The following is a 15,457-nucleotide window of genomic DNA, read 5'->3' on the forward strand; positions in this document are numbered from 1 at the left end:
AATGACCTCATGGCATTTGCTGTTATGCTACAGAGGAAGTGACTCCTGAATTGATCAATACAATTCAAGTGATTGCAAGGTCTTTCCACGTAGTAAGACACATAAAATCTCGAAACCTGAATTCTCAGTATGAGAAGGTTAAAGGCTGTAACAGTCGCTCAGGTTATACTGAGATCAGCTGTGTGTTTTTGCTGAGGTCAGGTCAGTGGGGAGCAGTGCCACAACCACCGCTCTGACAGCAGCTGTCGCAGGGCGCCGGGACCCCGGAGACCGCGCGGTGCCGCGCAGCTCGTCACGGAGAGCGGCCACTGCGGCGGGTCAGCGTGTCTCAAAGGGGCACGGAACATAGGCGGCATCTCACCGAGCTACAAGTCGCTTGCGCTCTGCCTCCCGGCGGCACCACGCACCTGAGCGGCACCATAACGGGAGAGAAAAGGGAGACACGACCGACCGGTGACGCGGGCGCGGGGCACGGGGTCTCGACCTCGCGGCGGCCCGAGTGGGTCACCAGTCGCTGCCGGACTGTCACAGTGCACGATCCCCGTCCCGCCACCGGCCTCGGCAGGGAAGCTTTACGGCGTGACACGCCCGCTCAGGCACCACGGAAACGCCTTTGCCCCCCTACAGCGCTTTCTCAACGAGGAACAAGCCCCGCCTGCCCCGGCGGCACACACGGCACCACGCGCCGGGCCTGAGCCGCTCTGCCAAAGCCCAACCCCGGTGTCTGTGCGTGGCACCGCCCCGCCCCGCCCTGACGTCTGACGGCGGCCGCCAAGGGGCAGGCGGGCATGGGCTGGGCTGGGCACGGCACATCTTCCTGTTTCCGCTCGGCCGGCCGGTTCCCTCCAGGGCTACGGTAGCGTGAGGCAATGGCGGGGGGCGAGGGGCGGTGGGCGGGACGGACGGACGGACTTGAGGGGAGGCGGAACGGCACAGCACAGCCTCCGAGCCCCGGCGATGCTTCCCCGCCGCCTTCCTCCGTCCCTCCCCGAGCAGCGCGACCTGTGCCGGGCAGAGGCGAGCGCTGCCGGGGCCGAGCCGCGCTGGGCGCCTTTCCCTCACGGGCTGTGTCTTTTCTCCGCAGGGACCTCGGCGCCACACTTCCGTCTCTCGGCAGGCCCGGAGGGTGCCCGAGGTGGTGCTGGGCCCCCCGCCGCAGGTGAGGGCGGCGCGGCGGCCTCCACAGCGCGGCCGTTGGGAGCGGGCGGGGCGGGCCGCGCGGCCAGCCGTTACCGGGGGTAGGGGAGACAGGGCGAGGGGCCGCGCCGGCGGGAGGCGGGGACAGTGTCCGACAGTGTCCGGGTGGCGGCTGCTGCGCCGGGCCGAGCGGCTCCGCGCCTCTGGTGGGCTGTGCCGGGGCGCGGGCTGACGCGGGCGGGCACGGCCGTGCTGCTGCCGACACAGCTTGTGCGTTGATTTTGAATTACCGACTATGGCCAGTTCACTACTTAAAGCGCTGCCCCAGCTCCCTCGCCTTGTAAGTAAAAACTGTAGAAACATAAACCTACTCGGCTCTCTTCCAAAGCAGTACAGACCTAACTTTTTTTCCCACATAGCAATTTCTTATTGGTAGTATCTGAAGCTCTGTTGGATGAAATGCCTAATTACTTTGTAAACTGTACTTTAAGTATGGTCAGCACTTTGTGTTATGTTTACTTTTGCATACTATGCTGTACTTTTCTAGCAAAAAAGAGCTTGGTCTTTAGTAATGAAAGATAATGACATTAAAATAGTAATAGTTGTGTATGTGTGCTTTTATTTTTCTGAATACTCAAATTTTGTTTTGTTATTCCATAGGGTTTTCCCAATATAAAAACCAGAAAAATGTTTGATATTAAGGCTTGGGCTGAATACATTGTGGAGTGGGCTGCAAAGGACCCATACGGCTTTCTTACTACAGTGATTTTGGCCCTTACGCCGTTGTTCATAATCAGTGCAGCACTTTCATGGAAGCTTGCAAAAATGATTGAGGCCAGGGAGCGAGAGCAAAAGAAGAAACAGAAACGCCAAGAGAATATTGCGAAAGCCAAACGAACAAAGAAGGATTAAGTGGGAAAGTCAAAAAGCCCTTCCTTATGCAAAGAATCTAAAAATGAAATTCCTGTACATTTTGTGTTGTAACTGTCCTTTGATACTTGATCTGGTTATTTCTTGAAGTATGAAATTGAATCCCTTCAGTGTATTTTTATCTGCTGAGCTGATTTTTGTTTGCCCAAGTGACACTTGTTACAGTCATTTAATCTACAATTTTGTGTTTCAGTGCAGGTTGCTTTTTTAAATTTGCATGTTCAATTAAAAATCAATCTGTTGGGTGGCTCTAGAGGTAAATTATTTTTTTTCCTTAGTTAAGCTATGACTTAATAAGTGTCTTAAAACTGTCAAATTATGGGGAAAATGTGAATAGTAAACTGGATTACAGAAAGGCAAGTTTTGGTATACCTTTAGCAGAGCTTCAGAGTTAGGTAGCAATACCTTGCTGACTTCCTTTAAGGATGCTGTGCATGGCCCTGTGGCGCTCATTCAGCTGCATGCCCACAGGGGCTGCTGCAGTGTCTTTGGTAGTGGGGCTTGTCTGCATAGAGAGCCGAACTTGGCTTTTCCTGTTTCCTGAACTACCAGCCATCAATGGTCTTGAAATTCTGCCCAGACTCTAGGAAACTGATGGATTGTTCTTATTCCCTTCATTAGTATGAAGCCACCCATGTTTTACAAGATGTACTATGTTTTTTGGTTTTCCCCTAACAGTCACCTGAACACTCCACCTGTAACCAAGTTGTTTCTGCCTTCGGAGACTTTTTGTGCTTCAAAAAATAGTCATAAACAGGGTGAGACCAAAGGCCCAGGTGGCCTAATGTGCTGTGTCCCAGTGACCCATAGCAGGTGGCTGTGGGGGGAGTACAGGAGGAGAATGTGTGTGCTGGTGACAGTAGTTCTTCCTACTTGCTAACCTTCTGGCTACCTTCGATTTAGGACCTCCTGGGTTTAGGTGGGATCTTTGTTCTCATGGCCCTTGAAACTGCTGCCTTCCAGGCTGCAAAATACTAGCATACTGGAAAAAGTCCAAATGGGGATTGTGTTGTAAATATGCCAAAATTATTTAACCTTGATTCCAATTCATGTTTTTCTAACAAGTGGTTCATTTTTCAAAGCCTAATTTTTATTAATAGTCTAGTTCTCAAGAGCTTGTAGCAGACATCAAGTTTTCAGACTTAGCGTCTTTGTAAACAGCAGCACAGGCTTGTGCTTTCTAGCAACTTGTCCTTCACTATATTTAAAAATAAAAGCTTAAAATAATGCTAGTGTTCAAATGTGGAAACCTATAAAGCTGTCTTACACCAAAGGGGATGAGAAGTGGGGAGCCTAACTGAAATGACTTAAAGTAAATTTGAAGATTTTGAATTTTGTTGGTCAAAGCAAGCAGCATTAGAATATGGTATTTTGTCATTTTTAAAACACATGGGATCAAGTCTCCATGTTTTTTTCTCAAGTGTTGTCAAATGTGTACATGTTCCACCTTTGATACCTATATATCTTAAAAGACATGGAGGAGAACTGATGAAGGATGTACTGCACAAATAAATTTGATACTTTTTTCAAAAGATTGTGTGATCTTTATTTTGACTTGAAGTTCTCAAACATCAGCTCTAAGCATATAATCTGCACATTTTATGTATCTAAACTATGGCCAAACAGATGTGATCATTTAGGGAAGTCCCAGAACACACCAGAAATAAAAACAAATTCATTTTTTTAAATATTAATGGCAGCCACTTGTCTCAAACCCTGTGTTATTTTCCAGCAGTTCACCAAGTGCTTCTCACCTCTGTTACAGTAGTTGTATGTAGTTTAACTCAGCCTGATTTTATCCTGTGTACTGCTGACTGCAAATTAAGTGTAACTCAAATACATTGGTTTTTTAAAACTAAGTTAAAGAATGTTTTGTAACATTAATACAGTGCATAGTCAGTGTAGTGTCACAGTGACTCCTCTTAATGAAATCAACTTTCATCCACACACCAGAGGAAAGCACAGTGGCACTGCCAAGGGCATTAACAAACATTCCAAAGAACTATCTTAAACTGATGCTTAGGTTTGGGAAAATTTAAGTGCACTGATTAAAATTTATTACACAAAAGAAAAAGAAGAAAAGTTAGCTAGAAAACCTACCTATGGCATCATGAGTAACTAACTGATGAACAGCAACTGTTGAAAAAAAAAACCACTAAGACAGACATGCTGTTTTTCACTAAACCTAAATATTCTACAGCTGTTTGTCACGATTAATCTTATTTGAATAGTTCTACAAAAATAAATGAAACTCCTTCAGTATTACTTTATTGCTTACATAGAGCAGCTATTTGTGTTGTCTATTAAAACATTTATCCATATGAATACCTGTACAATTATTTATTTATTATGACTACTCTCATTGCTTGGTGGCATCCAGGAGCCTGGCTGAAAGGTACTCGCGGTGCTTGTTGGATCTTGTGAAGGCTCTTTCTTTCCATAGTAAGGGGCTGATGCATGGCCTTTAATTTGAGTATGAACTGGTTCGGCAACAAGTCCCTCCTTGTATTCCTTGGCCTGAAGCAGCTTATCCTTTTCGGCTACATCTTTGATTTTCTGTTTCATTTCTTCTCTATAATTTTCATTCCTAAGAATCTCCTAAGAACAAGGAGAAAGATAATTAGATAAATCAGAAATAAATGCAATTCTCAGTGTTGAAATAAAACATTTTAAGCTGTCATCATGGTTAATTTTATAATCCACATTTTAATGTACATAGGTAAAATAACGTGGCAAAATTAACTGTTTCTGCAACTGCAATTCAGCCCTAGTTTAAAATGCTCTTAATGTTTTGATCATGCTGTTGAAGTAAAATTGCAACGTGGTGTCTCAGTTTCACTATTATATTGAATCAAAAATAAAAATAAATAACAGTAATCAACAAATGTGAAAATGCATTAAAAACAAGGCTACCTTTTATATTGTATTCCATATAGGACTTGCTACTATGTAGCTATTTGTCACTTGCATTTCTTCCTGTAGCTCACTAAGCCTATGACATTAGGTATCTGTGTGCCCCTGGCTGCAGTTTTGGGAGAAGCCAAGTATGCAGCCTTGACTCTGCTATTACCTAAGCTGAAGCCATGCAAGATTAATAAATAAGTTCAATAATAACTAAAAGAAAAAAAAGCCAGGACAGAACTGAAACTACTGAGATGGTACTAGTAATTCAGGAGAAAAAACACTGGGGAAGGTGAGGGAAGCATAAAACTCCCTGAGGGAAATCCTGCCCCAGAAACTCTGAGGACAGCTCAGCAAGGCCAAAGACCAGCATGGTCCCAGCAGGGGAGGCCAACAGATTCTCAGCTGGTGCTTCCCTGGCCATCCAAGGAGCCGGCACTGTGGTGAGGACATCAAGCTTAGGTAAGCTGTGTGTTAACTCCACGTACCTACCAGGTGTGTTAGCTAAAATAAACATATTGCATCAATAAAGGGTGTAAAATCATACCTACTGCCTCTCTACAGGTAAAAAATACAAATAAAAGTGATCTAGTTTCCAAGGTTTACCTCCACCACTGATAAACTGAAGTAACTATCTGATGCCACAATCTAACTGCAAGGCCAAAGACCCACCCAGGACGTGTACTCAGAGAAGGCTCATACAACTTGCTGATTCAACTTTATGAAGTTATGTACTGAAACATGGCTGGGTACAGACAAAAGCTGGAAGATCACTAACAAAGGGGACCTGAACTGGGATTTGGCTGCTTCCACTGAGAAATGCTGAAGCTATTAGTTGAAGCAAGTGCAACTACTGGCTTGTCCACAGGTATAATAGAAAAACAGCTGTTAGTAGACCTTGCAATCTTGTTCAGAGGAAAACACAACTCCTAAAGTCAGCATTAAAAAAAGCCTTGAAAAATACTGTTTGGTTTTTACGTGTTAGCATACGTTTCCTATTAGAAAGATGTTTTGCAAATTCTGCTAACAGTATGAGAAACAAAAGCTGAAAGGTGATACAAATTTTTGTAACATTTTGAAGCGAAATACAACTTAACTGTAATCAAAACCATGCAACAAGGAAGCTGCTAATATTTGCATTTAGATTGGGATATAGGAGGAAACATGGTGAACAGCTTTCTCTGGATTACAAGTATACAGCAGATCTACAGAGAAACTAGACCAGTACACCTGTGTCTCAGTAGAAGACCATGACAGTATTGTAAGAATGGCATTAAAATACATGTTATGCTGCCAAGAGATCACATAGCAAGTATGTGAACATTTAATAACATTTTAAAAGGCAGTATTTAAAGAAAAACATCTTGGAGATATAATGAAAACCAACACCTTTTTCTGAGTCCTAATTGCCTGTATACTTAAATTCACAGATGCACAAAGCAGAGGCAAAACACTTCACATATATATACAGCATGAAAATACACAATCAGCCCACAAATGACTCTGCAAACTGAAGCGGGAGAGGGACAAAATTCTCCCATCCTCAAATAAAAATATTACCAAGCTTAACAGGGTCAAATTTTCAACAGTCAGTATAGCAAAACCTCATTATAACATCTCTCAATTCCATCCCTGTTTCCCATGTGTCTATAAATCTACCATGACCTTATTGATTTCAAGGGGATTACTCCTATGGTGCTTGTATTACCCCGCTACGAAGAAACAAGGTCATATACATTTGTGATATCTGAAGACTGCAAAATAGTTTCAGTTAAAATAACATGAAATTATTTATTAAAATATGAATGTAATTCATTTACCGTGAACAGCTACTTACTAACTTTTTTTCAGTTATTACTTTAACGAAGTTATCTGAGTCTGGTAATGGCAGCTGTAACTAAATTCCAAATGCTCCATTTTAAACGCTGACGTATAATTGTTGTCTGTTTTTCAGACTCAGTAAGATTCGTTTAATCAGCTTTCCCTGGCCAAAGTATAGTTGCGATCTAGTGAAATAACCAGGTTAATATTGAAAAAAGCATGAGGAATGATCCTATTAAGCCAACACGGAAAAAAAACTGATGGGACTTGTTCAGAATCATCTATACAATCCACACCAGGACAAAATTGTCTCAAGTTCAAAGAATCAGCACACATCCATTTTATGCATTAAACTCATGTCACTAACATGTGCAAGGAAATCAGGGTTCCTGTGCTCAAACTAAAGAAAATGTGAATCAGGCATCTTGTGTCAACTGGCATGTTAGAAAAATCGGGTCAAAACAGATGAGTTTTCTTGGCATAAACAACTTGTCCTTTGACACTGGCAAGTTTGTTCTGTAGAATTCTCCCACAGGCACTGGGTCCTTCCTGTTTCTAATATTATCCTTAGCAAATACATCATTCTCAATTCTTACTAGAACATATACTTCTTTTGTTTTAAACTTTGTCCTTCCATTTCTAAGTATTATATCATTGGTTCAGTTACCATAGTCACTGCAATTTGAAGCATTTATCAAACTGAAGTTTGCCTGCCATTACAGGCATTTAAATAAAAGATCCCAGTAGTTCCAAATTTGAATATAATAATCAACTTGGTTCAAAATGTAAATTTTAATTTACTATTGCATGCATACTTATGGAAGGAATTATTCTTAAAACACACTAGGATTGTGCAAGATCTTTATAACTGATTGTCCAAATTTGGCTTCAGTTTATCTGCATGGCTCACTGCAATTAAATACAGTGAGTGTTAGAAAGGGTCCTCTCCAGCCATCCTCGAAAGGGCTTCCTATCACCTGATGAACAGTGGTAGAGAAGACAACATCTGCTGGGCTCTTCCCATGACAAGTAGTCTATAAATCTGCATGGCACCACAGGCTCTTCCAACTCGCCTGCACACCACCACGTTATCACTTCATGGCTCCATTGCGACCCAACCCTTTACTGTTTGATACACTGTAAAACAGTGACAGGGAGCTAAAGGTTCAGGACATTTATCTTCTCTCCTTCTCCAAGATGGATTAAAACATTTTCTAAAACAGCTAGGTTCACTATAAATTGTCCCCCCGAAAGACACAATTTAAAAACATGAATATGTAATGTGCTCTGACCTTCAGGGGAAATACAAAATCTTTCTACTCAACACAGATAACACAGAATCTACCAGGTTTCTAAGGGCTAGTTTGTTATTCCAGTACTCTCTTTATACAAACAAATTATATAAGCCTTTTGAACTTGCAGTTCTCAGGAGGCACATGGCATCTAAAGAGTATTAGAAATGCCTTTTATAATTTTTATTAAAAGAGAAATCTAAAGATTTGGATTACGCTGCAAAACTGAAAAATGCCTGAAGACATCCAGCCATGTTTTATGCCAGCTGAAATCCCTATATGTAGATTTCACCTTGAAATGCACCAGCTCCCAGCATTTGGATCAAGATACGCGTCATGAAGCAAGAAGTCAGTCCAACTACATATTCTACAGTTTACTTTTAGGTGGAATGTAAAATAAGAAATTTTACTCACTGCAGGTAACTACCTGTTCAGCTTTGGTGATTACTGTAGCTCTATGAGGCGTTTCATGCTTCTAATGATTGCAGCTGCATGCCTTCCCTTCGTAGAAAGACAGAGCTTAAAGAAGCGATCTCTAAGGTTTTCTTGAAGAACCTAACATTATTATTAGGAAATGCCAAAGTGTTCCCTATGTGGAGTTTGAGGCAGCTGCTTTTAATCCACAAAGTGATGACTTCTGTGTATCCTGACATCTTAGTAGTGGTAACAGCTGCATGAACAAAGAATGAGTGCTGGCTGGTCATGGGGGCAACATAGCCCAAGACATGTTGCTGTCTTCCAGGTGCATTGCTGCAAACGGGATCATGCTGTACTTCATGTCACTGGTACTCACTTCTCTTGCAAACCGTATTTTTGTTTAAAGCTCTCACTTAACTCTAGCAGCTGAGATGTATCACCAAGCATCCTCTGCTGCTTGAAAACTGTATTCACCTCTGCTCCATAGAAAGAGAAAAATCTAGAAGTTTGTCTCTAGTCAAAGAACTTTCAGTGCCTAGCAGGCTGTACTGAAAGACCTGCTTTGGAGGCTGAAGATTTGGAATGCAGTGTTCTTTCACTCTTAAAGGAACACATATTGTTGCTGCTTTCCCTTTTCTAAATAAACAAGTAGCCTTACAGAATAGATAAAATTAGTTCCTCCTGGTAGGAAAATGTCATTCATCCAAAACAAAGGAGATTTCTCTGGATTTGCTTATTCCTTCAGCTGGGGTCTTGCCCAGTAGTGACGACTAATCTTGTGAACACTCCATGCTCGTCTCCTCCAGAGGCAAATGTCTGTATTTCACCATGTCTATTCTGCAGCACCTCCTGAACCCCACAGTCTCGGTAACTCCTTCTCCCCCTCCCCTTACTTCTTTACTGTTTCCCACTCAGTCCTCAAGCCACCCATCGGTTATAACACCACTTGCCTCTCATGGAGCATCTTCAGTCCCCTAAAGGCAAAGGGACACCAAACTTGTGAACAAGTAGTTCTAGGGATGCAGGTGGCTAGACATAGAATATCAGTGTAACAGTGTCCAAGAGGGACTGTTCAAATGTTTTTTAACAAACTGGTACTTGTTTTAGTTTCGCTCTTTCCAGATGATTTTCTAAAGACACTATACCCAAACCTATGAATACACAGGTTTTACGTACTACTAATTCTGAGCAAGATATCACATTTCATTTCAGATGGCTTTGTGTTTTGATTAAATTAAAAAGAAATAGCTTCTTTATGTTGTCTTAGAAACTATTTCAGCTTCCTAAGTTATCTAAATCACACATGTTGAAACACTCATGACTTCTTGTTATTTGAATAGCATTAACTATTATTTGAGAAACATCTGGATGGATTAACGTTGAACTGTCCAGACACTACATATTCATAGAATATTTGCATTTTGGTGTCTAGTTTGAATAGCTAATGTTTAATCATGAATGAACTTGAACTTTGAACTCTGCCTGTTAAAATCTCTTATCTACAAGTTAGCGAAAATTTAAAAAATGACAAATGGAAAGGAAAAAAATCTGTTTGATTGTTGTAGGACAATTCAACACATCAAAAGATTTTTTTCATCGGAAGTCCACCAAAGTCCTCGAAGTTAAGCCAATTCACCTGTTCTCATAATATCACCAAACTGGTTAACTAAACTCAGTTTTCCAGTTTGACAAGTTAAATAGGCAAGATCAAATAATCTGATATTACATCATACTTCAAGAGTAGGAGGCGGAGGGAACACCTCATCACTGGGAAGCACTGAATGTTCTGATCCAGGGCAGGTCTTGTTAACTCAGCAACCAAGCATGAACTCAGTAGCACCAGGTTGGGAATAAAAAATTATGTGGTAAATGAAGGGCTGTGTCAGGACACAGCAAAAACAGAGAGCAGTTCGATTTCAAAAGGTTTATCTAGCTTTACTAAAATACCTATTTAAATCAAACAATGAGCCAACTGACTGCTAATTTTGCGAAGAACATACGTGCAAAATATCTTTGGTGAATCGACTTCCAACATTAGTCAAATCAATGTAAGATTTGCTTTTTCCAGGTTTTGTTTTCAAACAAATCTCTGATCAACTGCAATTCCACAATATGGGTTGTGTCCTATGCACTCCATCTGATTTTTTTGCAGGGATGAACCCTGCATAATTCAGAAGTAAACTGATCTGAAAGATCTCTGTTGTAAACATCACAACTGATGGCATCTCTCATTGTTTAGGCTTTGTAAAATAGCTTTTTTGACCTTCAAACATAAATCAGACAAATAATCCAAACAAATTACTAAATTAACATAGCTGCTGGTTTAGAGCAGCTATTTTTGCTTGCAACCTGCAACAACCTCTTAAACATAAACAGATACAGAAATGCACCTCCAGTGGTACCACAGGTGTTTGAAATAGGAAGCTCTGACTTCCATTCTGTTTTAAGGGAAAGGTAACTCCTCAGGACCATTACAGCTCATTCCAGATGAAGGCTGTTTGTGCATTTTGAGTTCCTAATCCTGTAAATGAAAGGTGCACTCATTATTTGGAATCAACCAGTAACAGCACAAAAATTGCAATTAAGATTTAAAGCACTCCATAATTAAAGTGATTACAAATGTAAGTACGAATACATGTTTTGATGACGGCCCAATATTTAGGTTTCAATACCGTGCTAACATCACATTTACTACCGAGCTAACTCAACTAAATACTAATTCTAACTCACAGTGGGTTTTTTTTGTTAAATCAAACCTACAGAGAAGCAGTGCCAACTATTACTCAGTTACTATATTGCTACTTCTGAAACACAGAATTTCTGGAATGAGTCGACAACAGTCTCTCGGGTACAACAGTGTAGCACACATGCTATTTGGCAAGAACATGCAATGAGCAGCAAAATGACAAAAGGCACAGACACTGGAATGTAAAGCATGCTGACAACACATGGAGTCAGTAAGGGTTTGTGCCTGTATTTTTATAATACTGCGAAGATTTTTGTACAGAACTATATATATATATGTGTATATATATATATATATATGTATATGTCTAAGATCACAGATTAAACTGTGTAGAAGCAGCAAAAAATCACAAGCTAGCCTGGCCCCACCGCACTCTGCCCTGAATAAAGGGCAACGCGCAGCCTTGATGCCCACAGGGCAAACAAGGAACTGTAGCTGTGACTCCGTCCCAGTGTGGCCCTTGCTTTCCCCTTACTCTATGGATGACGTAGTCTGTACCAGCCTTTTTCCTGGTACATGTTACTTCTCTCTCCACCCCCATTCAGTTGTGCTGACGCCGAGTTAGGAGACAGAGCCAACGCTCCGTGCCCTTTCTCCCACACAGAGAGGAGCAGCAGAGCAGCAGCAGCTCTGCCCTACACCTTGGGACCTGCAGCACAGGCAAACTGTGTAATGTGACAAACTGGTGCCTCCACACTCTCCTCTATCGAGGCTGACAAGCACCTGCCAAGGCTGTTTCACACCTGAAGAGAAAGTTAGAGTGAATAAGAGTGAAAAACTCTAAAAAATAAGAACTTCTTCAAGCTCCAGCCCCACCCCTTTTGTTTTTTTTTTTTTTTTTTTTTTACCCTGACCACCCACTTCTATTTAGACCTTTGTAGCTTTTTATATTGTCAAATTTTACTGCCCTTTCACACTGAGTAATAATCCTCTCCGGAATAATGCACAATTTTCTATGCAAAATGCCATTTAGCACAAGTCACATAATTCAAATACGTCCCAAATTTTCAGTCCTGGCTGTGATCCTCGAAAACAATGATGGAAAATCTTTTTCTCAGATATGTTTATCCCTGTGCTTTTTAACAGTATTTCCCAGAACTGTAAATCATATTCTGCAGCTTTTTGTGGCTTCACGAGCAAAATATTATACTCATTTGCTAAGCCCCGTTCTCTATGCAAGAATGTGCAATCTTCATGTCAGAGTTCTCATTTTAAAACTTCTCAACTGAAGCATGGGAAAGAAGACAGAAACAAAACTGTACTGTGCAATTCCAACAGTGTCAAACAAATAATTTTTCTAAACTGCACCCCATTATGGTTAAAGAAATGTATATTCTATGTAAACTTATCTCCATGGCTGAAGCTAGTTTTGATCATACAATCTCTCAAATAAATAATACTTAATATCAAATAAATGGGAAAAGTGGGTATGCATTGTGGCAATCAAACAATGTAATTTTGATGTAATTATTCTGGGAGGGAGTAGATAGTGGTGAAAACAATCATTGAAACCTCATGCTTATTACAACTCACTGAAGTACATTTTTCCTTCCTTGACAAGGAGGCTGTCAAAACAGACAATTATGGAAATGATAGAAATAGTTTGAAAGAAGACAGGAGCTGTCACAAAAAGTTTCTGTTTTTAACATTTCACCTCCTATCCAACTGTGCAATTCACAAACCACTGAGATTTTATTACTGCTTGACAAGTACATAATACATGAGAAAAGCACTCATTTACTGTGGTTTTCTATTTCAAACTGCTTTCAGGCTCTTGATACTAATTAAAGGAACATGCAATTCTACTTCACTTCCCATGAAATATTAACATACATACACATGCACACAAGGCAACAGCGAGGTTTCAGTTTAAACTGAGAATACTTGTAGGTGTGCAGTCCTGTGGGCACTACAGAGGAAGCAGTGTCGAGATCAACAATGTGACTTATAGTACTGAGATCTGTGTTCACAGAGTAGTGTTACTATAGGTTCACATCTGGCAACTGCAGGATATCACACTGGCAGATTCAGAGATAAACCACATTCCTTTCCATACCCGTTTCTCTAGGCATTGCCACGAGAGCCTTATATGGTTTTTCCTCATGCATTTTCTAGCATACCAAGACAGTCTGTAACTTCATTTCTACTCCATTCTACAGACAAGGCCATAAATGATGCCAGGCTATTCAGATACTCGTGAACCTCAGAACATGGGCAGTAGTAATGTGTAGCTACAAGGTCTGTGAAGGGAAAAAAAAGGGTTAGATTTCTAAATACATTCAGGCACCCTGTGTTACAGACAATAGGATTCTTTAAAGGTGCCTGCAAATCTGATGCCCTCTGAAGTTATAACTACTAAAGAAATCAAATGGAAGTTAGGCACACAAAGGCTTAAAAAAATCACAATATGCACGATATTTTTAAGGGTTCTTAGTTCTTTCTAGGTTTAGAAGCTGAAGATTCAATGTGTCCTAGATACAACATATCAAAACCAATTTTTATATGACTCCCACCACCTGTGTGGGGGAACACCTGGCTGTGTGTTACATACGCACTGATTGAATAAAGATGAGAGACAGACAGAAAGGTAGATAGTCTGTTGAAACAGGCACCATAAGCAAAGCTTACAAGTATCTTATGCATCCAGCCACATCTCAATTAGCTGCATCAGCAGAAAATAACATTTTCTTTCATTAGTATTTTTAATGTATTCACATAATTCTATCTCAAATTTAAAATCAAGCATTTTTAAAATGAAATGAATGAAAACAGGAGATACAGGACACAGCAAAATTTATGAACGCCATGCAAATCTGCCTATCAACAAAGTGCTGAGAAGTCTCACAAAGTTCTTAACAGTAGAACTTGGCTGGAAATTCACAAAAGTGAGACATACTCACAGCAGTCCTGTGAGTGTTACAGTGTTTAACACTATTTAAATTTGTGGAGTTCCACTTACACAATGGAATAGCAACATAAGCCCCAAAAAATGAGTCCTGAAGAGAAGAACGTTCCCCCTGCCTCCGAAGAGGATTTTTTCTTTCCATTGCAACTGAGGTGCGCAAAATCTGACACACAGAAAAAAATAATTTTTTAGGTTGGAAAAGACCTTTAAGATCAAGTCCAACTGTCAACCTAACACTGCCAAGTCCACCACTAAACTATTTCCCTAAGAACCTCACATACACATCTTTTAAACACCTCCAGGGATGGTGACTCTGCCACTCCCTGAGCAGCCTGTTTCAATGCCTGACAACCCTTTCTGTGAAGAGATGTTTCCTAATATCCAACCTAAACCTCCCCTGGCACAACTTGTGGCCATTTCCTCTTGTCCTATCATTTGCTACCTGGCAGAAGAGACCAACATCCCCCATGCTACGACCTCCTTTCAGGTAGTTGTAGACAGCGATAAGGTCTCCCCTCAGACTCCTTTTCTCCAGGCTAAACAGCCCCAGCTCCCTCAGCTGTTTATCAGATTGGTACTCCAGACCCCTCACCAGCTTCATCACCTTCCTCTGCACTCTCTCTAGTCCCTCAATGTCCTTCTTATGATGAGGGGCCCAAAGCTGAATACAGGATTCAAGGTGGGGCCTCACCAGTGCTGAGTACAGTGGCACTATCACTTTCCTTGTCCTGCTGTCCACACTATTCCTGATAGAAGCCAGGATAGTGGTGGCCTTTTTGGCCACCTGGGCACACTGCTGGCTCGTGTTCAGCCGCTGTCAATCAACACCCCCAGATCCCTCTCTGCCAGGCAGCTTTCCAGCCACTCTTCCCCAAGCCTGTAGCGCTGCCTGAAGTTGCTGTGACCTAAGCGCAGGACCCAGCACTTGGCCTTGTTGAACCTCATACAACTGGCCTCAACCCAACCACCCAGCTGGTCCAGATCCCTCTGTATAGCCTTCCTATCCTCCAGCAGATCAACACTCCCACCCAACTTTGTGACATCTGCAAACTTACTAAGGGTGCACTCAATCTCCTCCCTCATCCAGATCATTGATAAAGAGATTAAACAGAACTGGCCCCAGTACTGAGCCCTGGGGAACAGCCCCTCCTGACTAGTCACCAACTGGATTTGGTTCCATTCACCATAACTCTTTGGACCCAGCCCCCCAAGCCAGTTCTTTATCCATCGCAGAGTCTACCCACTCAGCCCATGAGCTGCAGCTTCTCTAGGAGAATGCTGTGCGTTATGGTGTCAAAGGTTTTACTG

At 41.7% G+C, this 15,457-nt stretch overlaps 2 protein-coding genes across 4 annotated transcripts in view; one reads left to right on the forward strand and one right to left on the reverse strand.

Moving 5' to 3' along the window:
* Positions 1–738: 738 nt before the first annotated feature.
* SMIM15 (small integral membrane protein 15) lies at positions 739–3,599 on the forward strand. The gene is made up of 3 exons (XM_065860306.2): positions 739–856; positions 1,085–1,159; positions 1,798–3,599. The coding sequence occupies exon 3, from the start codon at positions 1,825–1,827 to the stop codon at positions 2,047–2,049; it is 225 nt and encodes a 74-aa protein (XP_065716378.1). The 5' UTR covers positions 739–856; positions 1,085–1,159; positions 1,798–1,824; the 3' UTR covers positions 2,050–3,599.
* Positions 3,581–15,457, reverse strand: part of NDUFAF2 (NADH:ubiquinone oxidoreductase complex assembly factor 2) — a 59,436-nt gene continuing 47,559 nt past the window's right edge. For all 3 annotated transcript variants that reach the window (XM_071802494.1, XM_065860305.2, XM_065860304.2), the window contains one exon: positions 3,581–4,665. In XM_071802494.1, coding sequence (XP_071658595.1) covers positions 4,408–4,665 — 258 coding nt within the window. In that variant the 3' untranslated portion in view covers positions 3,581–4,407. The remainder of the gene's footprint in view (positions 4,666–15,457) is intronic.

The sequence above is a fragment of the Patagioenas fasciata genome, chromosome Z (genome assembly GCF_037038585.1).
Source record: "Patagioenas fasciata isolate bPatFas1 chromosome Z, bPatFas1.hap1, whole genome shotgun sequence".
NCBI classification, from domain to species: Eukaryota; Metazoa; Chordata; class Aves; order Columbiformes; family Columbidae; genus Patagioenas; species Patagioenas fasciata.